Genomic DNA, 27,903 nt, shown 5'->3' with positions numbered 1-27,903 from the left:
ACTAGCCACACAGTGTCATCTAAGCCACTAGGAGACGGGTTGGCATGGTGTGGGTCTCATAGGACTTAGGCCTACACTTTGACTGGGGAATCTTAGACCTAAGACTTTTCAATGAATTTGTACAGTCTTCTCCCCAATTCTAGGTTGTTAGGGCCTTATTCGGCCAGTCTGATTTTAGGTGCATTATAATTATTATTAAAATTATATAATTTTATTTTATCAAAACATTTTAAGAATTCATGCTTAAAGAAGTAATCGAAATCTTATGAGAACCAAAAAATCTTATAAAATGTTAATCTTTATTAAATGCATTGAGCTATAATATCTTTTTGTATCGTGAATATTACTTTTGATATTTCAAAATCTATTATAAATTAAATAAAATTTTACGTAATTCGTTTGAGTTCAATCAAACCCAATACTATCTATAAAAATCTCATTGTTACGTTTATTCATTGCTCATGCAGTCATACTTGCACCATTTTAGCTTTACATCCGAGGGTTATAATCGGGACTTTCTCAAATGTGATTTTTACCATTTCTTATTTTATGAATGACATTTCAAGATTCCCAACTTATTTAGACATATTTGGATATTTCCTTAGATTAGATTTCTGAAGACGTACCAAATTCAAACACATATCTATTACAATACATAGGTTTGATTCCTCACCATTTGCTTTCTCTTCAATTGGATCTTTATAAATTAGGGTGAGATGGAGGAAATTCAGGACTTAGCCCAAAGCCCAACTATTTAAGATTTGAGTTCGTTGTCTGGCTATGTTTTGGGTTGTAGCCTAAAATGAAATCTATTTGTATGAATTGGGTGTAAGCCCGGCCCAAACATATAGCCTTCATCAAACCCAAATCAAGTTTTGGACATTACACATTAACAAAATATTACTCTACAAATAGCATTGTTTCATTGTACCTTGAGGACTCTTACATTGTTTCTTTCTCCCGCATTTAAGGAGGATTAGTGTTGGTTTCTCTAGAGGATTTTTATGTTGACGTTTGAGATATTTGGATTTTGTTTCAAAGTGCACAATAGCTTGGGCCAATTTAGGATTAATACGAATCAACTTCAGTCAAGATTAATTTATTAATATTTTATAATCAGTCTTGAGCATTTAAATAAACCTCAATTTGATCGATTTTAAACCCAAACTCATTACGCATCTTGAATTTTGAATTTGATCTCTACAATATAATGTTTTAAAAATACTTTTATCAAAATAAAGAGAGAGAGAGAGAGAGAGAGAGAGAGAGATTTTAAATTTGAAAAATTTAGGATAATCTTTTTTCATAAGACAAGAGAAACAACAGAAATTAGGATTAAGAGAGAAAAAGACTCCAAACAACTCATCAAGAAATTAAACAAATCAAAGGACTTGATTGTTTTCAAAAAGTTCTAAGACAATTTGGAGCTGTGTCTATGTTATTTAGTGTGATAGAAAATAACAAAGACAATGCACAAATGGGTTTCTGCAATCTTGATATTTCAAAATCAATAAATTCGTCGGTCATCAATAAATCAAACACCAAAAACCCACCAAAAAGGAAAATGAGGAAAAAAGAAAAAGAAAAGGTAAGAACACGACAACAATACAGAACTGAAATCTTGTAAGCACCCAGAAAAGTTCTTTCAATTCACGTTTGGTTTTATTAATATTAATTATGACACAAAACGATTAAACGTGTTTGATGGTTTCTTAAACATGAAAAGAATCAAACTTTTGGGGGAATAAACACACAGTTAAACACAGAGAGAGTTGTGGAATTTTTGGTTGGGGAAAGAAAAAAAGGAAATTTTAATGTGTGTGTAGAGTTTGACTTGGATAATGCGAAAAATATTGCAAGTAAAAATGGGTTCTTGCATTAAAGCTGACACAGCATCCTAGTAATAATAGTACACAAATTTTAAGTTGAGAAACAAAATTCGTTTAGAAAAGATTTTGTTTATTACTACACGCATTATTATAAAGATTTCTTTTTTGGATGGTGTTGATTTAGCGGTGGATAGAGAGAGTCCATCACTCGTTCCCAAGATCAGTTGATAAAGATTCTTGAAACACACGATTTTTCTTTTCTTTTTCCTTTCTTTTTTAGGTTTGATTTTTATTGGGTCGGGGTGGAATTTAAAAGGCATTAGGGTTTCTTTTTTCTTGCCTCTTTTTATACAATACAAGTGTATTTGGTGGTATTGTGAAGCTGCGATCTTTCGTTCGTGATTTCTTCATCTGGTGGGTTGTTGGAGTTCAATTTCTTCGGTGAGTTTTTCTTGTTTTCTCATCTGGGTTTTTGTCCAATCTCTGCTGATTTCTTGGTTGTGTTGAAGTTTTTTGTTTGTGAATTGAAGTTAGAAGTTATTTTGCTCCATTTTGGGGTTTCACACACTTGTGATTGTTGATGTTGCAGAAAGTTCTGTGCTTTCTGGTTTGATTTTGGCTTGTAATGTGAAGTTATTTTCTGCAGATCAGGCGTTGGATTTTCTGGAATTTTTCTCCATTTTTTTCCCGAGAAAAATTATTAATTTTGGTGGGTAATTGAAGTGAAGTTTCACGTCATGTTCATAATATGATGCTTGAATATGTTCTTCAACTGGATGAGTGGATGAGTTTAAGATTTTCCTCATTGTAAGTTTGCTTCTCTCCGAGAGTAAGAGGGAGAAAGTTTGGATATGTTCCATACTCAAGGAGCTTTGAAAAATACTTGCAATCTCCTTGCCGTCTTATGTACGGGAGCAGCAGGAAATAAGCAGAAGCAAGATGTTTTGGAGGAGAAGAGAAAGTTCCCCTTCCCCGAAATCGTCTCTTCGGGACGTCTGGAGGTGCATATTGATGCTCATTTTTACCATATAAATTGAATTTTCTCTTCCCGAAGTTTAGGAAGAAATTTTCTTTGCTGCTAATTTACACTTATTTTGTTATTATATAGGTGCAGTCATTGAAGAATCCAACTACAGATGAGTTTCGCAAAGTTCTGGATTCATGGCAACCAAATCTTGTCTACTTACAAGGAGAACAACTGCCAAATGATGAAGTTGGATCAGTCGTTTGGGGAGGGTTGGAATTATCCTCTCCTGAAGCTGTATCTGGACTTTTTAGCTCCACAATGCCGACGACTGTATGTTACTTCTGTTTGATATGTTTTTTGTTTATAGTTTCTGGACTAGTAGTTCCTCAATGTTGACTTCTATATGTTATTTGTCTTCACTAAAGTTCAATGTACTTTGTTTCATCTCTTCTGCTCATATGAGGACTTATGGTTTCTAACTACATATGTTATTTCTTCATTAAGTTTACATGTTTTTATTAATTGATTCTGGATTACAAGGATTTTATGTTTTATGTTCTCATCTATTTACATGGGGTTTGTTTGTGGCTTCACTAATAATCTTAAGGTACATATTATAATGCTAGCATGCTTATTTTTATCCTCCTCAAATTAGCAAAGCCATTGGAAATGCAGTTCGGAGTGCTCGTCTATTTTATGCACAGACATAGTCTCTATTGTGCCTACTCAGGAGCTTAGCATACTCAATGGTTAGAAAACAGGATTCACGTGTACCCTTACTAGAACATCTCAGTTCAGTATTATTTTACTTTTGGGACAAGTTTATATGGAGTGGGAGATGGATTGTGGGATCTCTGCTTTGTGCAACCTGGAGGTTGCATTTTTCTACGTGACAGCTCAAATGGGGACCGGGAATGTAAATTAGATTTTCTTAAAAATTGTATTGCCTTTGAGAGGACTGGTTCTGGGATCAGTTACTCTCGCCTTATGTAGTAGTTGTTGCTATGAAGTGTTATTGAGGCAAAGGAGCAAGTTAAACTTCTTAAAAAGTTAAGTTTTGTGCTTTATTATGTTGAAAGAAGGGTGAGAACGACTGAGATGGTGCCATCTAGACATGGCAGTTGCCATTGGGAATGTGCAGTTAAGATTAAGGCTTTCAAAAAGTAAAAATCTGTTTATTTCATCTGAATCCCCAAGATGCTTAGCGATATCTGTCAATTGTGGCTTGTGTCGTGTTTGTTGAAAGGGTTTTGATTGGCTGTAGAATGTTTTTGGCTTCTGAGCTTCCTTAAGTAATTTTTCAGACTGAAATAATTTATTTGGAATGAGATTATGACTTTGAAGTTTATGGCATTTAATTTTGTTGGTTACAAGTATACATAATGTAGATTTTCCTTCATTACATGGAGAGGCAAAGAGTATTTCGTCTAGTTCTTAACTTTCGATTGGCAGAAATTTATCACATAGAGTTGATAAAAAGGAACCTCAGTTGCATTCTTTATAGTGATGTCAAAAGTTTCTAGTGACTGAAGTATTGAGGAAAAGTAGATTCTCTTTTCTCATGCAAGCATGAGTATGAAAAGTCCACATTCTCAAGTGTTTTTTTTTCATCATCTTGGTTGTTTTTCTATTGCAACTGCTTTATGTCGTCATTATTTTAATTATGTTGCCTTTTTCCTCATGGTTTTCTCCGATTGAGATGAAATTTTGAATGAAGGTTTATCTGGAGGTACCAAATGGAGAGAGGTTGGCGGAGTCTCTTCACTCGAAGGTGAGCTATGAACAAATTTTTAATAGATATATATATATATATTTTGGTTACAGGAAAAGCTTCATAAATGTTTGTTTGAGATGTGTACAATTATAGATTAAAAAAAGTTCGTGATAGAAGCATAAAAATTCATGGCTCATTTTCTTTGTGATTGCCATCTTCATCTTTGCAGGGAGTTCGTTATGTAATATATTGGAAGAACTCGTTGTCGTGCTACGCTGCAAGCCATTTTCGTCATGCATTGTTCTCCGCAGTGCAAAGGTAATTTGTTCCAATGTAATTTGGCCATGAAATGGCTTGATTGAGCGTTTTGTTCCACCTCTTTGTCTTGTTAAACTTAGACTGTTGCTTATTTATCAACATAGTATCACTTTTGATTAGTACTGTGTAGACCAGTTAATAGCATGTTGGATTTTGAGTCCTAGCTAAAGCTGATGTTTATTCCTATCGATTGAGAGTTTGAATGTTTTACCCTTTTCAGTTCCTATCTTAATTTTTTTTTTCCGTATATAAGTAGGTTCATCCAAACCAAAACATAATCTTCTTTTCGGTAAACTGAAAACAGTGTCTTATAATCAAAAGCATTGCTGCTTTATCTTTTTCTTCTGCATTTAAAAAAAACTGCTACTTCTTTCATTCCGCATGTTAAAAAAGATATTATAATGTTGTAGATGTCATCTGCAATGCTAATTATATTTGTCTTCTCCAAATTCCAAAGCTTCGATGAATCTATGGTAGAAATAGCATGCTTTGTCCTTTTCTCTTCCTCTGTTGAAAATTTGCATCCCCATATGGGTCTGAGTACAATAAGTTTCTCTTAACCTCTTTTCTTTTATCAATTGCAGCTCATCATGTCATACTTGGGATGCTTTTCAGCTTGCAAACGCCTCCTTTAGGCTTCACTGTCTTCGGAATAATGTTGTCCTCCCTGATGGCAAGAAAGTTAATGATGAATCGGGTCCTAATCTTCTTGGGGAGTCTCCAAAGATCAACATCGATATTCCTGAGATGGAGGATCCTGGGGATGATGAAGAAAGCTCCTCTGGTTCCCTTCCTGCAATAAAGATATATGATGATGATGTGAACATGAGGTTTCTTGTCTGTGGAGAAACAAGTTCCTTGGTAATGGCATAGTGTTCATTTAACTATATATATTTCTGGATCTTTCTCCTTAAGAGAAATTGGATATTAGACCTTACGGATTTAATGTTTTTTTATTCAGGATGCTTGCTTGTTGAGTTCTTTGGAGGATGGTCTAAATGCGCTCCTTAATATTGAAGTAAGTGTCACATAGCAGCTTCCTTGACATCCTCTCTTCTCTGTTGCCTCCTGAGAGATGATAAAGCAAAACTGATTTTCTTCATTTTCAATCTTTCCACGATAGTTGATTTTGTTCTTTTTAGTTTGACCTGTTTGAGTACTGAGTCTCAACTGTTCTTTTTTTCCTTTTGTGCTGATTCAGATGCGAGGGAGCAAACTTCATAACCGGGTGAGGTATGTACTGTGTGCAAATTTATATACTGCTGATAATAGTTCTTGCCGCTGCTATTACATGTTGCCTGTCAAATATCATTTGGTCCACCTAGATTACTGATACATGTGAATCTTCATAACTGATGGTTTGGTTTTCTCATGGAAGCAAGCCCTTAACCTACCCTCTATGTGGTGACTTGGCTTCTTGTTGCTTTCTCCTACATACTTTTATGATTACCTGGCAAACTGCTTTGCTTGAGCATTACATGATGCCATACTAGTTTATGAGTTCTGAAAATATTGTTTTCTGGTGTAGTGCCCTGCCTCCACCCCTTCAAGCTGGCACCTTTTCTCGTGGTGTTGTGACGATGCGATGTGATTTGTCCACTAGTAGCTCAGCCCATATCTCTCTTTTGGTTTCGGGGAGTGCTCAGACGTGTTTTGATGATCAGGTAATACATTATTACTTCACTAGTATTGTTGTTATTGAATTTAGGTTCATGAATTTTTCTCTGATCTTTTACTGAAACTGGTTGATGATCTACCTATTCTCCTAGCTATTGGAAAATCATATAAAGAGTGAAATCATCGACAAGAGTCATCTGATTCATGCACATTCCAACTCTGATGAAAACAAACTACCTGCGTCTGAACCTCGTAGATCAGTCTCAGTCGCTTGTGGGGCAGCAGTATTCGAAGTTAGCATGAAGGTTCCAACGTGGGCTTCACAGGTACATATTTGCGTTCTCTCTACTTCTCTTGCAGTCAGCTCAGTTCTTTTAGTTGCGCATTATAAATTTTTTCTTGATGATATCATCCATTGAATGCGTGGGTGATGCTGGTATTTCGTAGTGACTGATCTTTAGACTCCATCACGACCAATGGAACACTTTGAAAGTCGTTTGTCTGTGCTTGTCTGAATTGTATCGTGGATTATCTGGTCTTGGTTCACAAGGCTTATTTTAGAACTATTTCTGAAATACTCACATGGATGCTTTGAGTTTTTTATTTTCTGGCGTGTACACTATTTCTTTTATTTGATATTTTTGTTTGGTCTGAATTCAGGTGTTGAGGCAATTAGCACCTGATGTCTCATACCGTACTTTTGCTGCGCTTGGCATTGCCAGTATCCAGGGATTAGCTGTAGCTGCATTTGAGAAAGAAGATGCAGAAAGACTCCTATTTTTCTGTGCAAAGCAGGGGAAGAATGGTGCTTTCAATAATCTAAAGTTCAGCAGCGCTCCATCCTGGCTGAAAGCACCTCCTCCTAGTAGAAAGAGACCAGCAATTTGCCGGGAAACAAGCTCTGGTTTTCTAAATGGTGTGGTGGGGGGAAATCAAACTTTCATTAAAAAGGAAGATAATGAGAATAACGAAACTAGGTTGCCGAATGGGATTAGTGTGCCAGTTATAACTGCTCGACAAAAAGTTAAAATAGCTGCCCTGAGGCCTATTCCTCATGTTCGTCACCAGAAAATGCTCCCCTTTTCTGGAATTTCAGAAGCTGATTTGCATGATGGAAGCCAGGCCAAGGCTAACTTGCCGGTTCCTCCTGCAAAACATGGTAATGCTGGAGCTGCTCCAGTTACCCATCGGAAATCAACTACCAGTTCATATCAAGCGAAGCAGGTCATATCTTTAAATCCCCTGCCTTTAAAGAAGCATGGTTGTGGGAGAAGCCCATTGCATGTGTGCTCTGAGGTAAATTTGTTTTCTTTGACTTACATATCACATATGTTGCTTTACATTACTACCTCGTCACTTGGTGTTTTCAAGATACTTGATTGTCACCTATCTCTAGAAAAGAAAGTAATTGCTAATACAATATTAGCTGATATAATTATTTAAATTCATCGATATTTTGGCATATGAATATCCTTCATTGTCTTTCCCAAAATCTCAAAATTTATTGTTTAATTATCAGCTAATTCCTTCAAACTGTATTATCTGTTTTCTTCATTATTAACCTTTGGTGATTGGATGACGCGTCTACCACATATAATGGAAGATCTCAAACAGCAGGAACTGATTTTTCATTGCAGCTTGTCTTTGAGTAGTGCAGATTCTGATAATATTTGATGCTTTGCATGATTCTGATGATACTGTCCTCATCGTTTTCTTTTTTTTTTCTGCTTGTGCGAAGGAGGAATTTCTCAAGGATGTCATGCAATTTCTCATCCTTCGAGGACATAACCGTCTCATTCCTCAAGGTGGGCTTGCCGAGTTCCCAGACGCTATACTCAACGCAAAGCGTCTTGATCTCTTTAATTTGTACAGGGAGGTGAGACAACTTATAATAATCTTCATAAAGGTACGAATAACTATTGCTAGCACAAACTTGATGCCTGTTAATTGGATCTTAATAAGGTGGTCACAAGAGGGGGTTTTCATGTTGGCAACGGCATCAATTGGAAAGGTCAGGTATTCTCAAAGATGCGCAATCACACAGTGACGAATAGAATGACGGTTTGTCCTGGGACTCAACTTCTCGATTATTAAGTTTACCCTTAATACGTCACACTTGCAGCATATTTGCTTATGTTGCTCGAGTTTTACCATGATGAGCTTTCAGTGGTCTCATTTGGCGTTGGGATGAATAGAACCAATCTTATTAATACTGTTACCATTCCATATTCTGAACTAGGGTGTTGGAAATACACTCAAGAGGCACTATGAAACTTACCTTTTGGAGTATGAATTGGCTCATGATGATGTGGATGGGGAGTGCTGTTTGTTGTGTCACAGGTTATACCCATAATATGCTCTCTCATTCACACACACACACACTCTTTTTAGCCCATTGAGTTTTGATCACTAATACTGGATCTTTTTGAACATTCATCAGTAGCGCTCCCGGAGATTGGGTTAACTGTGGGTTGTGCGGGGAGTGGGCTCATTTTGGCTGCGACCGTCGACCCGGTTTGGGTGCTTTCAAAGTAACATTTTCACACTGCAACAAGCTCACTGCAGTTTCTTGTTTCCCTTATTGAGAAAGTTGTCTTAACCACAAGTTGTTGAATTTTCAGGATTATGCCAAGACAGATGGGCTAGAATACATATGTCCACAGTGCAGTGTTTCAAATTATAAGAAAAAGATGAACAAATCAGGGAATGGATATTCTTGAGGCCCTCACAATTCTTTACTAGTCATATTTCTGTGTTTTTCAAATTTGCTCCTCCATTTCTATATAGAGAAGATATTTTCCCCACATTTTTACTGCAGAAAGCAAGGAATACACATGTATGGAGTCATTGGTTGTAACAGAGAGGCCCTGCAAAAGGGGGCCAAGTGTGAAATATTGAAACATGTGGGTGCAGAAGTGAGAATTGGAAAAAGAAGGTAGGTTAGTAGGAAATGCTCCCAAGAGAGAAGTTTGGGGGGCTAATTCGATATAATAGCCGAGTTAGTGACTTGTTATGTAATTATATGTATTTTTATGCCTATACGTTTTGTAGATCCTCTAGTTGTAGTTTTATGAAAATGTTGTGTTATCAGTCCTAATTGCACTATACATACCTCAGTGGACTCATCCTTTTTCTTTAAAGAAAATAAATATTTAATTAAAAAATTTTACCTGTATACCTCAAAGCTTCATCCCTGAGATTTTCTTTTTTTTTTTTTTTCATCAAATCTTTAAATCCAATCTCTTCGTCTCTCTTTATATATTATACTATCAGCAGAAGGATACTTGAGCTAAAATTAAATTTTATTATATCCATTTAATTAAATAAAAAGGAAAGATAATATTAAAAATTGATCAAAGTTAATAAAATAATTTAATTAATTGATCAGAAAGTATGATCATTTATGAAAGAAAATAAATATAAATAAGGGTATTTTTGGCAATTTATATATTGTGAATCGTTTCATAAATTGTGGGTGTGTGTGGATAAACTCTAAATTATTGCCAAGAATCACAGTTTGAGTGCACAGCCTATCAAACTGATTAATAGGTTTTTCTTTAGGGTTAGCTCAGCCATCCCAACTTGAGTAACATAGGGATTGTCAAAAGCTACTAAACTATGATCAATGGTAATAATTGAAACAAGATTAAAATAATAAATATATATATATATATATATATACATAAAAGCAAAGCAAGAGATGAGAGAAGCTCAAAGCAATTAATTGATTGCAAAAAGAGAACCAAAAAGGACCCAATTTCAAATGTTAGATGGTAAGGGAGTGTTGTAATGATGAAGGTTGTGGTGTTGAGTTCTAATACCAACTTTAAGAGGGTCATCCCTCCAAATAATAATCATCACTTTCCATCAATAATTACCATTACTGCTTTTCATAAGCCCCACCTTTGTCTTTGAAAAATCAATTCATTTTTTTATCTTGTACATTGTTGCACATAATACCATTTAAAGAAAACCACGCTCATGCAACGGTTGTTGGTCGTGGTATATATGAGGGTGGCCAAAACATTTGGCATAATTTTTATTTATTTTTATTTTTTTGCTAGAAAATTTATATTTTTGCATCAATTTTATTTAATTGTGGTCAATAAATTTTTTGGATGCAGAAATGGTTATTTCAAGTTTTGAGAAAAATGGAGTCAAAATTCAGTTGTTGTGGGGGCCAAAGAGAAAAGGGAGGACAAAAGGAATTTGAATACCCTATAAGAGGTGATCACACCTTATTGAAGAATCCCTCATCATCTTAATTTGTTTCATCCTTTGGTGATTATGTGGACTGCTGCCCAAAAGTACTTCCATTGCTGAAAAGCTTAATAATTGCAGTCAAATGCAACACTCTACTGCTCTCAAGATTCAAATACAAATCACCAATTCATACATATATTTTTCATTTATATTTAGTCTGAAAATAAATCATGACAGCAAATTCATTTAGTTTAGGAATACCTCCTTAGCTATTGTAATTACACGCAGATTTTCTGTGGGTTGAAAATTACATCTAGAACTTGCTGATATTAACCAATAAAATTGAATGAAAGAATCATATTTACCTCTAATTGACTTACTACTGACTATTGGAGGTTAAATAAATCTTTCATGATCAAATTATCTGAAAAAAGGTGAAGAGGAACTCTTCACATACATTAATGCGTGCAAGATGTATAATAATAGTTTGATTAAAAAAAATTATTTAACTTGCAATAAGTTAATCAAAAGTAAATATAAATCTTTTACTAATATCAGCAAATTTCTTAAAAAATTAATAGATGAATTTATTTATTAGACAAAATTAAATATTAAAGATATTATAACAAATATATATTATAATTATCCTAATCTGATATATTATCCAGCTGCATGGTGGGCCTTTGTTACGGCCCAGGTAAAAAAAAAAAAGTAAAAAGGTAGGTAAAAAAAGAGAATGTTGGAGGGAGTAATGTTGTTGATTTGAGACACCGACAGATTTTGAAGTTGAAAAATGGAAGCGTCGCCTTTATTGCTATGCTATTCCCTTTTTGACCTTCCAAATCTAAAATCATCCTCATCTTTTTTACCCACCTTGTAAATAAACAAAGAGTCAGTAAAAATTAATGAGATTCTTTATGAAAATTTGGAGCTACTGACATACAATTCCGTTAAAATACTCACTCCCATCTACATTTTCCAACACCCTTCAATTAAAAACATTGATTCTCCTTAAAAGCATAATTTAAATTTGACATAATTATAAATATTTTTAAAATTAATGTTCGTATAATAAATACCCCTTATATTAAAAGATATTTTTTATATGATCATTAGTATTTATAATTTTTTAAACGATGAGAGAGTATTTATAAATATGACAAATTTTAAAAGAACATGTTGTAATTTACTTGAATCTATACTAATATACAAGAGACAGTCTTTTCCTCTCACAAATAATGGTTCTGATACCAATTCTATTACTATGCTGATAATATGTTATTTCATGATTCATAGTTATATTAATGTATCGATTGAACTGATATATTTTTCAGTTGCGTACTTTATTAAAATATGATGTAATAATGTAATCACCACTTTTATCTAAAAAAAAGTCTATAATATTTTTTAATAAAAAAACATAGCTCAAACACGCTTTTAATATTTTATTTTTGTTTAATATACTCTATTTCTCAAATTAGAATATTGAGTGAGTAAAAGTAACAATGTAAAATGAGAATTACCCAGCAAAGGTAAAAAAGTGAAAGTAAAAGAAAAGAGGGGGCACGTGTGGTGTTTTTATGTGAAAAGAAAATTGAGGTGAGGACAAGTCTTCCCGACAAACGAGAAACCAAACGTGTCCCTCCACCACCCCTTTGCATATTTACATTTTTTTTTATTATTATGGGCACAATATTCAATGCAACAACAGTAAAAATGGATATTAACCACTAACCAACTTGTATTACTTTTATTTTTGTTAATTCTCTTGTCACGGACCAGATATAATTTGTCCGAACACAACAGCACCTGAAACTCGAAACTAGGGGTAACTATGTCATTCTATGCATAATTTAAATATGTTGTTGGAAAAATTATCAATGCTTTTAATTTTAATGATCGTTTAACAACTAGCTCAATCCATTAATTTTTATTATATTTTAATTTATTTTTTGTGGTGAACTGATTAAAATGTCCTTCTAGATTTTGAATTATAATTTTATTTTATTTTTTAAAATGTATGGACTGAGTGAATATTTCTTTTATAATTTTTTAAAATTTTCCATTCATCTTGTTTTATTTATATATATGTATATATAATTTTCTTACTTTTTTTAAAAAACATACATCAAAAGTTGACAATTCCAAACCTCAATTCATAAAAATTATATAATTTCATCAAATATCAAGAGGGTATTTATAATTTTTTATAAATCATTCTAAATTTTATTATTTATTAAATATGAGGACATTAAAATATCTAATTTTGATTGGTAATATGTATTCGACTAAAATACCATCAAACGTACTTATTTATTACATAAAATAATTGTATTTTTTTTTATATCGCTCCTTGTTAAATAAGTACATTCAAACTCAAATACTTACTCAATACATCAATATTTCTTAAAAATTATAATAATTTCCATATAATTATCTATTATGTCATTAAATAATATTTTAATTTTTTATTAACCTTAAGAATGATGTTCGTTTTTTAGTTGTGACATTGTGCAACGTCAAAATCACTCTTGATAAAATTATATCAAAATTATTTTTTCCATAATCAATTATTCAACCGTCAAATCAAATTAAATTTAAAAAGATCTCGTTTAACTATTAAGATTGAGTTCTCGAGAGAAAAAATATATATAATTTCGCATCGTACAAATGTGAATTTTTAGTGTATTTTTAATTATTTGTATATTTATAATTGTAATAAATTAAGTCTTCAATTGTCCACCCCAGTTTAGGGATATTTTGGTTTTTCTATATCCAAATTTAGTAGATTAATTCTCCGATTCTTAATCAAGAAGGAAGGAGCAAGTAGAGTAGATATAAAAGATCGAAAAAGAGTAAAAAAGCAAAATCGTACTTCAAGAACACCACTTTAAAATAAGCGTGTTTGTTGTACAACAAGAATTGCAGCAGCACGTGACATTGAATTCCGCCCACATTATTTAATTCCACAAGAAAAAATAAATAAATAACAATTCGCCACATATGTTTTCCTATCAAATAGATTAGATTACGTATTATTTTTCATTTATTCTTATTTTCTCTTTAAATGGTAAAAAACTTTATCTTAGCTCTTTCCATTTATTCTAAATTTTTGGCATTAGATTAATACGAATAAAAATAGAAACAAAATTATGTCAGTTAATTACTGTAGGAATATGGTTGAGGATCAAAATATTTACACAGCAATTGTTGACGAACAAAATAAATAATTTTTTAATATTATATTATAAATAAAAATAAAATATATAAATAACAAACATCGTGTATTATAGCATGTTCATAAGTCGTAAAAAATTAAATTTTCCATCGCAATCAAATTTCCAAAATATTAGTAATGCGATTTAGATGAAATGAAGATATTCCAAACTTCATTTAATACAAAAATTGATTGGATTCCACCACTTTGTCATCCATCTACTTCAATTACTCGTTATGGATATTTGCAAACCAAATTCTCCAACTCTCTTAACTTTTCTAGAGGGCGTTTGTCTGGTTAGATCATACCAAATATGTAGGGTTTATTTTATTTTATTTAAATTTATATTAATTGGTTTAAGTATTGAAAAAATAGGATATTCAAGTTTGTTAGACTTGAATCAAGACAGATGTCAATAAAACCTAATTCAATCAATAAAATGGATGCTACATGACCAAAAAAAATCATGGTTTTAAATCTCATTAAAGTGCAAATGGTGGGTTGTTATTAGCAACCATCAATTATACAATAAGTATATCATATTTATTATATTATTGATAATTTATATATTAAGAAATGTATGATATAATTATGACCTTATTCATTAAAAAAAAAATAAAGGACAGACATATTTTCAATTAGCCTAGTTTCTTTTCAATTTTCAATTCCTAATTTTTTTTGGAGATTTCCCAAATGAGTTGTTTTCTTTTGGTGTTGTTTTATTGGAATCTCATCCATCCATTCAAAAATGAAAAATCCTAATTATTAGATTTGAATGCGATGGAGTCCCACTCCCACACTCTCTTCCACTCAGTACTACTACTGCCCACTGACTCACTTTTTTTGAGATGAAACTTTTTTCACTCATAAATATATACACACACTACGCTGCCCGTGTATGAATCTAGAGCTCAGCCCCCATCTGCTTCCATGGCGTTATCTCCAATCTGTTATTTTCTTCTTTGTACATATTTTCTTGTGATATCACTGCTAATTTTCTCTCCTTCACCAACTCAAGAAGCGGAACAGAGAAAAACCTTCATAATCCATGTCCAGCACGATGCAAAACCCTCCATTTTCCCAACTCACAACCACTGGTATGAATCCTCATTGAGATCCCTTTCCACTGTTAGTGTCAATGCGGCTTCGCCGGATTCTGCTGACGCTAGCCGCATAATCCACTCCTACAACAACGTTTTCCATGGTTTTTCAGCCAAACTCTCAGCTTCTGAAGCCCAGAAGCTGGAAAGCTTATCCGGCATAATTGCGGTTATTCCGGAGCAAGTGAGGCAAGTGCACACCACCCGCTCGCCGGAGTTCCTCGGCTTGAAAACTGGCGACAATGCTGGGTTGTTGAAAGAGTCTGATTTCGGGTCGGATCTTGTAATAGGAGTTATCGACACCGGGATCTGGCCAGAGAGAGAGAGCTTTAATGACCGGAATTTAGGTCCCGCTCCCGCGAAGTGGAAAGGGGAATGCGTCGCCGGGGAGAATTTTCCGGCGAGTTTGTGTAACCGGAAATTAATTGGGGCTAGGTACTTTTGCAATGGATACGAAGCAACTAATGGGAAAATGAACGAAACGAACGAGTTCCGTTCGCCGAGAGATTCCGACGGGCATGGCACGCACACAGCTTCAATAGCTGCTGGGAGGTACGTGTTTCCAGCTTCAACTCTAGGCTATGCTCGCGGCGTGGCTGCTGGGATGGCACCGAAAGCCCGCCTGGCGGCTTACAAAGTCTGCTGGAACGCAGGCTGCTATGATTCAGACATTCTCGCGGCGTTTGATGCTGCTGTAGCTGACGGTGTTGACGTCATCTCGTTGAGCGTGGGTGGAGTGGTGGTGCCGTACTATCTGGATGCTATAGCAATTGGGGCGTTCGGCGCGTTTGATGCTGGAGTATTCGTCTCTGCCTCTGCAGGAAACGGCGGCCCCGGCGGATTAACAGTTACAAACGTCGCTCCGTGGGTTACAACCGTAGGTGCGGGGACCATCGACAGGGATTTCCCCGCCGACGTCAAGCTTGGCAATGGAAGAATAATTCCGGGGGTCAGCGTGTACGGCGGACCGGCGCTGGCTCATGATAAGCTCTACCCTCTAATTTACGCCGGGAGTGAAGGCAGCGACGGATACTCGTCTTCCCTCTGTTTGGAAGGTTCATTGGACCCTAATGCGGTGAGAGGAAAAATAGTTTTATGTGACAGGGGAATTAACTCCAGAGCTGCAAAAGGTGAAGTGGTGAAGAAGGCCGGCGGAATCGCAATGATTTTAGCTAACGGAGTTTTCGACGGCGAAGGTCTGGTGGCGGATTGCCACGTGTTGCCCGCGACAGCAGTTGGCGCGACGTCGGGGGATGAAATCAGAAGGTACATTCAATCAGCTATGAAATCGAAATCTCCGCCAGTGGCAACGATCATTTTCCGCGGTACTCGGCTGCATGTCGCTCCGGCGCCAGTAGTGGCTTCGTTTTCTGCCCGCGGCCCAAATCCAGAAACCCCAGAGATTTTGAAGCCCGATCTGATCGCACCTGGCTTGAACATACTCGCTGCCTGGCCTGACAATGTCGGGCCGAGCGGTATTCCGTCGGATAAGCGCCGGACAGAGTTCAATATTTTGTCGGGGACATCCATGGCTTGCCCACATGTGTCTGGCTTGGCTGCTTTGTTAAAGGCAGCTCACCCGGAATGGAGCCCCGCAGCCATCCGGTCAGCTTTGATGACCACGGCTTACAGCCACGATACCCGTGGAGAAACAATGCTAGATGAATCCACAGGCAATTCATCAACCGTGATGGATTACGGGGCAGGCCATGTCCATCCACAAAAGGCCATGGATCCAGGCCTGGTTTACGACTTGAATTCCTACGACTACGTTGACTTCTTGTGTAACTCGAATTACACGACCAAGAACATTCAAGTGGTAACCCGAAAGGCAGCTGATTGTAGTGGGGCAAAGAGGGCTGGGCATGTGGGGAATTTGAATTACCCGACGTTGACAGCCGTGTTCCAACAATACGGGAACCATAAACTGTCAACACATTTTATACGGACCGTGACTAATGTGGGCAATCCAGAATCCGTTTACACTGTCAAAATTCATCCCCCGAGTGGGGCATTGGTGACGGTGGAGCCGGAGAGGCTGGCCTTCCGCCGGGTGGGGCAGAAGTTGAACTTTCTGGTCAGGGTACAAGCGGAGGCACTGAAACTATCTCCAGGGAGCTCAGTTGTGAAGAGTGGATCAATAGTATGGTCTGATGGGAAGCATTTTGTGACTAGTCCAATAGTTGTGACAATGCAGCAGCCACTTTGATCACTTAGTCTTGTGAAAATCTTGGGCTTTTGCTGAGCAAAAGGTTTGCTAAATGGGGGAGAGGGATGATGTGAGATATATATGTATGTATAATGAGAATGAAATGGGCTTCTTTCTATACTTGAGAAAGTGGCATGAAATGAGAGTAAGTTGGTCTAGTAGGTTTTGGTCAGGTGCAGCAGGGTAATGCTATTGAGTTTGTGTAAGATGTCGAATCAAGAATGTGATGTAAAAAGAAGATGCGCTTGTGTTGAGGAGAAGATCATAAGAAAAAAGGTCAATGATGATCAATTTTCTTTTTACTTAAAATTTTCTATCAATTCTGTAAGGAAAAGATGAATGGATTATCTAGCAGTGGTGCCCGATGGTGGCACCTTGTTCTTGTAAAAAATATAGGACATGGGTTGGAGTTTTGGAGGGAAGTTGGGGAATGAGACTTGTTAATGCAATACAAGTGGGGCAGCAACAGAAATATTTGGTTCCCTTGGCACATTGTTGTGTAGTAAGGTGAGGTGAGGTGTGTTTGTGTTGGAAAGAAGTAAAGTGAAAGGCTGGATCTGAATAGAGGCAGGCAGAGAAGGAGTGGAGCAGTGGGCAGACTATTACATTTGAGAACCCCATGTCTGCATCACTACTCCTCTGCTCTTGTGAGTTTTAACGTTTTCAGCCTTGTGGCTGGCAGTGTGGCCCCATTTCCATTAGGTAAATGCCGACGTCGTGGATGGAGTAGCGACAAACTATTGTGAAAGTTGAAATGTGATTGTAGAAAGTAGTGTACAGCAGCAGGCAGCAGGCAGCAGGTCATGGTAAATGATTAAGTACATATGAATAAATAATTCATTATATATATGTATGTATATATCTTAACTAAATGTAGTGGGGGGAGGGGGGTGGGTCTATGAATTCATAGGAATACTGGAAATGGAAGACGACTACTCACTACTACCCCTCCTTCATCATTCATGCATAATAATTGTGAGAGGGAGGGAGAGACCCCAAATTTCATAATTATTCCATTGATTAAAGTAGCCGGTTTTTTTCTTTGCTCATTAAACATACCACTTTACTTCGTTTTCTTTTTATTTCGTATTTAATGTTGGCTGCTCCACTTTACCTCTCATATTCCGGATTTGACTTTTTTATTCCAAATTCTATCCATCTTGATTCCAGCACACCTCTGTATTTTATCAGCACCCACTAGACCCAAAATCGATGTAGGTCTCATAATTTAATTTTCTAAAGGCTCACTCATAGGACATAAATGGGCCAACACTTGGTTTTGTAAGGTTGATAAGAGCGTATTGAGAAATGAGTTGGGCCCCGTCCAGTCTTTGTTTGTGAGAATGGGCTTTAACATGTATATAGAAAACTAGTGGGAAGTGGAAGTGGGGACCTTCACCTCTCTCTCTCTTTGCTATCTTTCCTCTGAAACAGCTGCTAATGCGTGTTTTTCCTACCCTTGTTGAACTGTTGGACAATTGCGGATGAACATTCACTCCAAATTGCAACTTGATTGGGGTTTGGTTCTTCCACAACTTGCTTTTTCCCTTTTTGTTTTTTTTTTCTAATACGATAAATATCTAAACATGTGGTCCAAAAAAATCAATACTTATCATGAATGTTAGTATTGATATCTTTAGTAGAGTAGGATTGTCTTGCATATTGCAAACAGCTGAGACGAGACTTGGGAGCAGAGTAGTATAATGTTGAGTACGTAGCTGACCTTGAGCGTCAATAAATCTGGAGTTGCTTATTTATTGGACAAACATACATCCAAAAATGCAGTGCTGTTGGGCTATTAGTTGATGATATTATAGAAATGATGACCATCTCAAACATTAAAATAAGAATGATAGTTGGTCATTTATGATTATGAATTAGCAATGAGAATTGTGGATAAGGGTGGAATATATGATGTGGTAAATAAGGGAGAAATTGCATTAGTTTTGGTATTAGTCAAAAGGGCAATTAGGGCATTATATTACTCCCATTTCTACTCACTCAAATTATTATCATTAATTGATTAGAAAGTAGGAAATGAGGCGGTACTGACCACATAAGACATGAGGAGCAGCCACATTTAGTTAAGACAAAAGCCATTACTATTCACTAAAGTCGTGTGTCTCCACAATTTCTATTTTTACACCTACTTCCATTCATCACTCTTTTTGTCGTGTTTCTCCTTTTAATTTAGTTGCTCCGCGGGCTCCACTCCCTCCCCCTCCCCCTCCCCGCAATTTTAGGTCTGAATTCTGATGCATGCACCGCACCTTAACTTGTTTTTCCTACATCTCCAATTTTTCAAATACAATAATTGAAATAATAAGCTAAATGTATGCTTAATTTTTATGTCTTTTCATATTTAAAAGGTCCATAAGCCTCTAATCCAAAAAAAATTCAAAATCAAAATATGCTTAGATATATGAGAAATCTTATAACATGACGGATAAAGTTAGGAAATCATAATAAGAACTATAGAGATAGTGCCGATTATAGCTATAAAATTTTTAAATAAAAAATATCGTAACAAAACGAATATGAATGCAGTAAGAATATTCAAAATGTCAATAGTTGTACTTAGCCATTATTTATAAATATTCCAACTTGAATGATTTTTCATAAACCAGTAATCCATGGATGGTCGAGTGATTATTGTGAGTCTATACATATTTTAATTTAAGTTGAGTTGAGGTTCAATCGATACGATTTGAATATCAGAGATATGGATCTTAACCTTTTTCATGATTTTTTATAAAAAATTTCAAAATCTTAAAGTAGCCCAGACATCAATTTTAATGAAATTTCGCTCTAATATTTAATTCTAAATATGATAAATACAATGGTAGTTAATTAAAAATTAAAACTAATCCATATAATATTGACAAGTTTTGTTCCATCAAATAATTAAATTATGGGTAGACAAGTCGGGATGAATTGTCCACCTGCACATGCTACCACAATCAAAGCTGAAAAAAGTTGAACATTAAATTAAAAAAAAAAAAAAAAAAGAAATAGGGGGAATTAGACTCACTTATGTAATTCAACAAGAGGCAACCTATTCGAATTAGGTAAATATTCCTTTTTCTGGTACTACCGCCAGAGATATCTGTAGTAATATTTTTATTTCATTATATTCTCCTCTCTATATTTATTATTAATTATTTACAATTATTACTTTTTTTTTACCGTCAATATATCTTTTTCTAGTGTAACATGATATTATAAGAATAAATCATTATATTGTAGAATAAATTCTTATATATTCAATATGCAGAAAAAATAAATAAATAAAATTGAGAATGTACCGAATCGGTTCATGCAATTGGTCTTAACATACAAATATTAACAGATCGTCTAAACGCCGTGTCACAGTTAGTCACGATGTTTAAAAATGTGTATGTGACTCTACAACTCCATCCATAGTTATAAATGTTCGGAATTGAATCCAATACATTATTGTTTATATTTATTTAAATTATTATCTAGTTTTAGAAATTGTGTTTGAAGTTAGTTTCATTATTTATTTAATCGAGCTTAAAATTTTTTTAAATGAATAAAATAAGACTTGAGCTCGAATAATTTGATATTTTTAAGTATTTTATTATTTTTACACTAATCAAGTCAACTTCGAATGTTTATCGAACAAAAAACTTTTGTTTGTTAAGCTTAACAAATCGATGACAAACGAACTTTTATTGATCAATTTCAATCGAGTATCAAATAATTTTATTTATTTTTCAACTCATTACTTCGTGGGCCCGATTAATAGGAATTAGATGTCAATATCTAGAGTATAAATACAGGGATAACGGTACTCTTATACATTGTTACAATTTAATGCATGTAAGGAGGTATATCTTCACTCCCATACAAATAATATAATCAAGAAAAATTTATTTGATTTATAATAAATCAATAATAAAACAATTATGAATAAATATAGATTTTATTTGTTACACATGAACAGAGGTGAGGAATATTAATCACCCATATGGGGTGAAAGTCATAATCTTGAGTCAGATAAGAATATTCCAGCAGTTGTCAAGCAACGACAGATTGTTAATCACGGCTCGTATATGTAATTTCAGTATCTCCAAGGGTCAAATTCTCAAATATTAAAACTATTTCTAAAAATTATTAAATTTAAGTACTCTATAGCATTAACATAATTAAGTACCCCATTAGGGGAAACAAAGAGATATACACGAATAATAATCAAATAGAATTAAATAAAAATATACATGCTTTTGAATTAATATACAACTCATATCACGGTAAATTTAATTGCAGACAAAGAAATGAGACCTTTATAAATCGCTCAAACTCTTTGTCTGCAATTAATATGGGATTCTTACCTACATCAATTTGTAAATTTATAGATAAATCCCTTGAGTGGATCTTAATATAATGTACCTCGGAAGGTTTGTGTAAAATTTTGTCACTGACTAAAAAGTATACGTATAATTAAAATTACAATATCAATAACTACACTTATATTTTATAAATGATAGAATGTATCTATGTAATTAGACTTATTCTTATAAAGTATTAATGTAACTTACCCTTAATTTAATATATGAAAATATTAATAACTAATCAATATTAAAATGAAATGAATGTGCATATAGTGCTATATTAATTAATATGATTTAAATTTAAAATGTCATAATTATAAGTTTGTTGGACGAATCTATCTATCATTAGCCACAACTTGTGCACCTCACTAGTCACTAATTTAGTCACTAATTTGTACCATCTAGATAATCCAAATCATAGGGTGAAAAATAAATTAAATTATTCAATACTTAATTAATAAAAAACTTGTTCAAATTTAATTTATTAAACTTAACAAGCTAAAATTGAACAAAATTTTTTGTTCAATAAACTTTCAAACTCAACTCGAGTTCGATTTTATTAGTAAAAATATATATATATTTAAATGTATAAAATTATTTAAATTCACTCATATTTAATTCAATTAAAGTTGATTTAAAATCAAATAAATTAATAAATAAATTAAAAATTAATTTTTAAAATTTAATAATAATTCAAATAAATTGAATGTCAGGTGAATTCAGCTCAAATTTGAATTTTTTACGGCCGTACCAAGGGATGCAGGTGCGTGCGGGAAGGAAGGGTATTTGGGTCAAACAACATCAATAGGTAATTAGGGCCCTCCTAGAGGGGTAAAAGGGTAAGTAAAAGAGTAAGCGTAACCACCTCGTTCCTGTCGATCGCCCACCTGCCTCTTTTTGCTCACCTACTTATAAGAAAGAAAGAAACCCCACTCCAAAAAATCATCTTTTATTTTTCTTCTCATTTACCCAAAATTCCGTTCTCGAAAACCTCTAAAATCTCACGCAAGAGTTGAAGGAGAATTTAGTCCAGTATGTGTGGGGGAGCTATTATCTCCGATATCATAGCGCCGGCGAGCCGGTCGTCGCGCCGGCTGACGGCCGATTTGCTATGGGGCAGCGGTTCCGTCGATCTCTACAAGAAGAAGAATCCGGGGAACTATCATTCCAAGCCGATGAGATCTCAGCCGGTCATTGATTTGGACGATGATTTCGAAGCTGATTTCCAGGAGTTCAAGGATTTTTCGGACGATGAAGGCGAGATCGATGTCAAAAAGCCTTTCTCTTTCTCTGCTTCGAAGAATCCTGGTTTAAAGGGTAATGATGATTTTCTTTTTATTATGTTTTTTAGTTTTTTTGAACTTTTATTTGAGTTAAATGGTAATGTTTGTTAATGAACTGGTATCTCCGGTGGTTAATTAGTTATAGCTGGTTATTTGATTGGCTTGATTTTTGTTGTTCATTTAAAACTTAAACTGCTACGCTGGCAAGTTTTACGGTAGCTCATTTCCTAAGTCCATAGTTAGAGAGAAGTTCTGATTTTTATTTTTATTTTTCCGGTGATGTTGATTGAATAAAAGGAGCTGTAGATAAATTTAAGAATAAACGATTGGCATGAAGACTTTTCTTGCAATTTTTTTTCTTTAATTGGCTAAAATTATTTGTTTGTAAATTTTGGTTCAATATTCTTTATTCTGGATTGATGTCGGTCGATGAAAAAAAATTCCATTTCTTGGTCATTTTGTGGTAAGTTATTGCAAGTCTCAGATTTATGTTTCACTAGACTCGATTACCTCTAAGTAAACTCTAAGTTGCAGATGTCTTTGCTTAGACATATGGGCAGGAATATAATTGCTTGGAGAATATTATTTGGACACTTTGAGTTTTTTGGTTTGGTAGATCAATTTATTTTCATAAGTACTGCATTAAAGCAATTTCCTGTCTTTCTCTCTTGAAAATATCCTGCAACATATACTTATTTTCAATAAAGGGTGGCTAAAAGATAACAATCTTTGTATATGGTCATCATACCTTCCGGGGCATCTAGCATTTATCCAATTTTATTGTCAGCCCAACTATGTTTTTGGTTTAATTATCGTTAAAATGCTATGGATCTAATATTTGCTGTCCTGATTTTTTTTTTTTTAAAAAAAATCTGTGTTAAATGGTGTCAGATATATTCTTTCAGTAGAAGCTTTCCTAGGTTATCCTTTAACCCGAGCTTCCCCTGCAGTTGTTGTTGCTTATTTTTGCTTTTCAGTTTTGTTTCTCTTATTGATGTTGGTTGTTTTTCTGAATCTTTTGAAGGTTTGAAATCTGCAGACTCCGCTGAATATGATGATGATGCTGAAAAATCCTCAAAAAGAAAGAGGAAGAATCAATATAGAGGGATCCGACAGCGTCCATGGGGTAAATGGGCTGCTGAGATCCGTGATCCAAGGAAAGGGGTTCGGGTTTGGCTTGGTACTTTCAACACTGCTGAGGAAGCTGCAAGAGCTTATGATACTGAGGCTCGGAGGATTAGAGGCAAGAAAGCCAAGGTAAATTTCCCCGAATATGTTCCAGCTGCTGCCTCGAGGCGTACAGTTAAGGTGAATTCGCATAAAGTTCTTCCTAAAGGGAGCACTGAATCAGTTCAACCCAATGTGAATGAAAGTGTGAACTTCATGAACATGCTTAACAGTGACTATTATGATTCATTGGGTTTTTTGGAAGAGAAACCACAAGTGAAGCAGTATGGTTTTGCTGATACCTGCCCTGCAACTGGTGATATGAGATTAAAACCACTTACCCCTACTGATGGCACAAATGTTTACTTCAGCTCTGATCAGGGCAGCAATTCTTTTGACTGTTCGGACTTTGGTTGGGGCGAGAACTGTGCAAAGACTCCAGAAATCTCATCTGTGCTTTCAGCCGTCATCGAGGATGATCAAGCTCAATTTATGGAGGATGGTGGTCCAGCAAAGAGAGCTAAGTCAAGTTCAGAGGATCTTGTTCCCCGTGATGAGAACACCGTGAACAAGGTCTCTGATGATCTGTCGGCATTTGACTCCCAGATGAAGCTGTTTCAGATGCCGGATCTTGATAGCAACTGGGATGCATCAATTGATGCTTTCCTCAATGGAGATGCAACTCAAGACGGTGCGAATGCAATGGATCTTTGGTCCTTCGAAGATGTTCCAGCTATGCTGGGTGGTGTCTACTGAAGCCGCTTGCTTCCTTACTGGCTGTTCTGTAAATAAGGCTCCATGTTAGTGCTTTCTTGTTTATTATAATTAGCATATTTAGGCGATTATGTTTTCTTAAATAATGTTTACTGTGCTAGAGAGAATATATTTGAGATTTGAATGTCGGTTTTTTTAGGTGTGTTTGTTTCTGGTGATCAAGACGAGCAAACAGTAAAGCATGATTAAGCCATGATGGTGTTTTAGTAGGCTCTGTTCTACTGAGCAGTACATACTTTAACTAGGTTTAGTTCTGTGTTTGAGATGATATTGCAATTGTGTCTGTATGGATGATTAAGTTTTGATGAAAACTTATGCTTGTTTATGCCTATTGTTGGTTGTTTCCGTTTCATCTCATCATCTCAATAATGTTCACTATGCCTGGGGTGGTGGCCTTTACCATCTGATAGAGCCTGTGAAGAGTAACACTATCTATTCAATCTGATGAACACGGGTTCTTAGCTACAGCTTTTTGTATGTGAGAAAGAGTAGGCAGGCATGACAAGGCAATTCAGTATTTTACATACAAGTTGTGAGGGTGGTGGGTGCAGAAATCCACCTGTTTTATACAATAGCCATCCTGTCATTGTTATATCAAAATTGGACTTGTCAACAAGGAGGACAAAGGAGGTGGTAGGTAAAAATTGAAAGGTTGTTTGGAAGATGGCTTTTGCAAGCATGGAAAGGACCAACTGAGAAGATAATTTTCATTTCCTGGTCAAGAAAGGAGGAGGAAAACTCTAGGATACTCCTCATAATTTATATAGAGTTTAGGGATAATTACACCGGTTTTCTATTAGGTTTGGTGTAAATACTGTAGATCCTCTGTTATTTAGGATATTATATCTAGGTCTGTAATTGTTTTCGTCTAACAACAAAAACGCCGCTAATAAAAATTCATTTAATTTTTTGATATTAATAAAAAAATTCAATAAAAATTTATATGTACTCTTTATTGATTTTTTACAAATAAAATAAGTATTTTTTTTATCAAAATAACTTATAAGGGTGAAGGTATACCTTTTCACAAATATTACCACATGAAGATGTCTAAGTGTAGTTTGGTCAAAAAAGAAATTGTTTGAAACCTATAATAAATTGGTAATAAGTCAATCGATGGTACATATGATATTTTTATTGAACTTTTTTTTTTATTAATACCAGCATATTCAGTGTATTTTAACTAACGACGAATCAATTTGTTAGATGAAATTAATTTTTGGGGTATTAGATATAAATTTTCAAACAAGAAACAATTTATGTTTAATTGCACCAAACGGGCAGAGAGCGTCTTCCTAGTTGGAAGGCGCGAACACTTAAAAAAACGCAGTGTAACTATCCCTAGAGTTTATAACAATAAGAAGCTTTCAGCTTCACCGTTCCAAAAGCCACTCTTTGCAGATATCTTGAAGCACAATCAAAAAGGCAGAAACCCCGAACTTGTGAAAAGAATTTGCAGCAAGAAAGGAATAGGATCAGCAACATAACTCCATACAGAAAACATCACATTCCTCCTCCAAAGGGCAATCTCTTAAGCGCCTTATAACCTCAAAATCAAATGGTTAAGGCATCATAAAAATTCCCCAAAAATGAAGAGGCCTTTTCACAAAAACCATGATCAGAGAAACATCTCCCATCCAATCATCTTCTCACAATTCACACATCCCATTTTCCTACATGAGAACATCCTTATTTCTCCTCACCTTCATTTTCTTGCTAATCTTCCTTACAGGGGTCCCTCTTTTATGCATCTTCTTAATCCTGAAGCCCCAAATGCCTGTTTTTTCTCTCCAAACAGTCCATGTGGAGTCTTACAAGCTCAATGTAAGCTCCCAAAACCTCCTCGTTTCATCTGTCTTTTCTCTCAACGTGACCGCTGAAAATCCAAACAAGGTTGCATTAAGCTATGAACCTTCTAGGTTTCATGTCCTCAGCCAAGGGTTAGTGGTTGGATTGATCAGAATTCCTCAGTTTCACCAGCCTCCCTTGAGCAAAAACGTCAGCGTCCAAACACGAGTACTCTTCGAACGTGTAAATGTTAGTGAAATCATGTCCGCAAGTTCAAGGAAATACGAAGATGGTTCGTCATCAAAGGCTGTTTTTGATTTCAGGATATTGGGTGATGTTAGAGCACAGGTCCGGATTTTTCATCTCACATTGCCCCAAATCAAGGTAAAAAGTTTTTATTTCTTCAGTTTGATTATATCTTTACATTCTCTCACACATATTTTTTATGTAATTTCTACGTGTCATCGATCAGGTTGCTTTAGATTGTGATTTAAGTGTCAGTGAATCGAAATTTTCAGCTGGTAATGAAGTTTACAGCATGAGATGGAGCCATAATCAGATGGTATATAACCAATTATACGGTTAACTTATTATTGTTGTTGTTATTATTATGGGCTAATTATGCTTAGACCTTATTCGGAAATGAGAAATTATATTTTTTTGTTGAAATTTTTTTGAAAAATTATACTTACACTCCCTCAAAAAAATCTCTATTTACACTTAACCCTCTAACGTAAAATGTTGATATCAGCAAAAAAATATATAAAATTTTAATTTTACTACTCATTTAACATTCCTATATATATTTTTGTACATCATTATATTTTTTTACCATACGTATAAAATTATTACATGAGAATGTAAAACAAGGGATAAATTAAGAAATTTTATTTTTTGCTGATGTTAATATATTTCTTTCAAATTCTACCGAAAAGAAATCGGGTGTAAATGGTGAAATTTCAGAAGGAGTGTAAGTGCAATTTTTTAAAACTTTTTTAGAAAAAATTGTAATTTTACATTTTCATAACGAAGTTTAAATATAATTAATCCTAATATTATTATAATAAATTACAATAATCTTTTTTAAAATTTAACATAATTACTGTGTCAAATTTAAAAAAAAAAATGGTTGTAATTTAGGATTATGATTATATAGTATAGGAATGATGAATATGGTTATGAATATGCAGATATCATTCCCACTCAATTCCAAAACAGTCTCCAAGAAATGCTCTCTGGCTATTCTAATGTAACATCATCCATCCCATCACCTCCACTTCTTCAACAATTCAAGAAGGAGCTTCAGCTGCTGCACTTTGCAATTTCTTTTTTCTTTTCATCCCCAACAAATTTCAAATTTCT

At 34.8% G+C, this 27,903-nt stretch overlaps 4 protein-coding genes across 6 annotated transcripts; all 4 read left to right on the top strand.

Moving 5' to 3' along the window:
* LOC105157876 (AT-rich interactive domain-containing protein 4) lies at positions 1,569–9,535 on the top strand. 2 transcript variants are annotated; one of them, XM_020692657.1, is made up of 16 exons: positions 1,569–2,270; positions 2,481–2,830; positions 2,938–3,126; positions 4,514–4,567; positions 4,740–4,828; positions 5,413–5,689; positions 5,790–5,846; positions 6,030–6,061; positions 6,357–6,492; positions 6,598–6,771; positions 7,106–7,741; positions 8,184–8,321; positions 8,408–8,506; positions 8,685–8,785; positions 8,886–8,976; positions 9,067–9,535. In XM_020692657.1, the coding sequence occupies exons 2-16, from the start codon at positions 2,681–2,683 to the stop codon at positions 9,163–9,165; spliced, it is 2,322 nt and encodes a 773-aa protein (XP_020548316.1). In that variant the 5' UTR covers positions 1,569–2,270; positions 2,481–2,680; the 3' UTR covers positions 9,166–9,535. The 2 variants fall into 2 exon arrangements, with proteins under 2 accessions (XP_020548316.1, XP_011072682.1); XM_011074380.2 differs by having other exon boundaries at positions 2,476–2,830.
* Positions 14,658–17,476, top strand: LOC105157875 (subtilisin-like protease SBT1.5). The gene has a single exon (XM_011074379.2). It carries the CDS (start codon positions 14,796–14,798, stop codon positions 17,172–17,174), a length of 2,379 nt encoding a protein of 792 aa, XP_011072681.1. The 5' UTR covers positions 14,658–14,795; the 3' UTR covers positions 17,175–17,476.
* Positions 22,460–25,084, top strand: LOC105157874 (ethylene-responsive transcription factor RAP2-12-like). Of its 2 annotated transcripts, none has more exons than XM_020692446.1 (2): positions 22,460–22,846; positions 23,852–25,084. In XM_020692446.1, the coding sequence occupies exons 1-2, from the start codon at positions 22,564–22,566 to the stop codon at positions 24,733–24,735; spliced, it is 1,167 nt and encodes a 388-aa protein (XP_020548105.1). In that variant the 5' UTR covers positions 22,460–22,563; the 3' UTR covers positions 24,736–25,084. The 2 variants fall into 2 exon arrangements, with proteins under 2 accessions (XP_020548105.1, XP_011072679.1); XM_011074377.2 differs by having other exon boundaries at positions 22,461–22,846; positions 23,837–25,084.
* LOC110011697 lies at positions 25,939–27,863 on the top strand. Its single transcript, XM_020692447.1, has 3 exons — positions 25,939–26,925; positions 27,014–27,103; positions 27,732–27,863. The coding sequence occupies exons 1-3, from the start codon at positions 26,368–26,370 to the stop codon at positions 27,792–27,794; spliced, it is 711 nt and encodes a 236-aa protein (XP_020548106.1). The 5' UTR covers positions 25,939–26,367; the 3' UTR covers positions 27,795–27,863.

Source organism: Sesamum indicum, linkage group LG3 (genome assembly GCF_000512975.1).
Source record: "Sesamum indicum cultivar Zhongzhi No. 13 linkage group LG3, S_indicum_v1.0, whole genome shotgun sequence".
NCBI classification, from domain to species: domain Eukaryota; kingdom Viridiplantae; phylum Streptophyta; class Magnoliopsida; order Lamiales; family Pedaliaceae; genus Sesamum; species Sesamum indicum.
The sequence above is the reverse complement of the archived record's forward strand: the minus strand, read 5'-3'. Positions and strand labels throughout refer to the sequence as shown.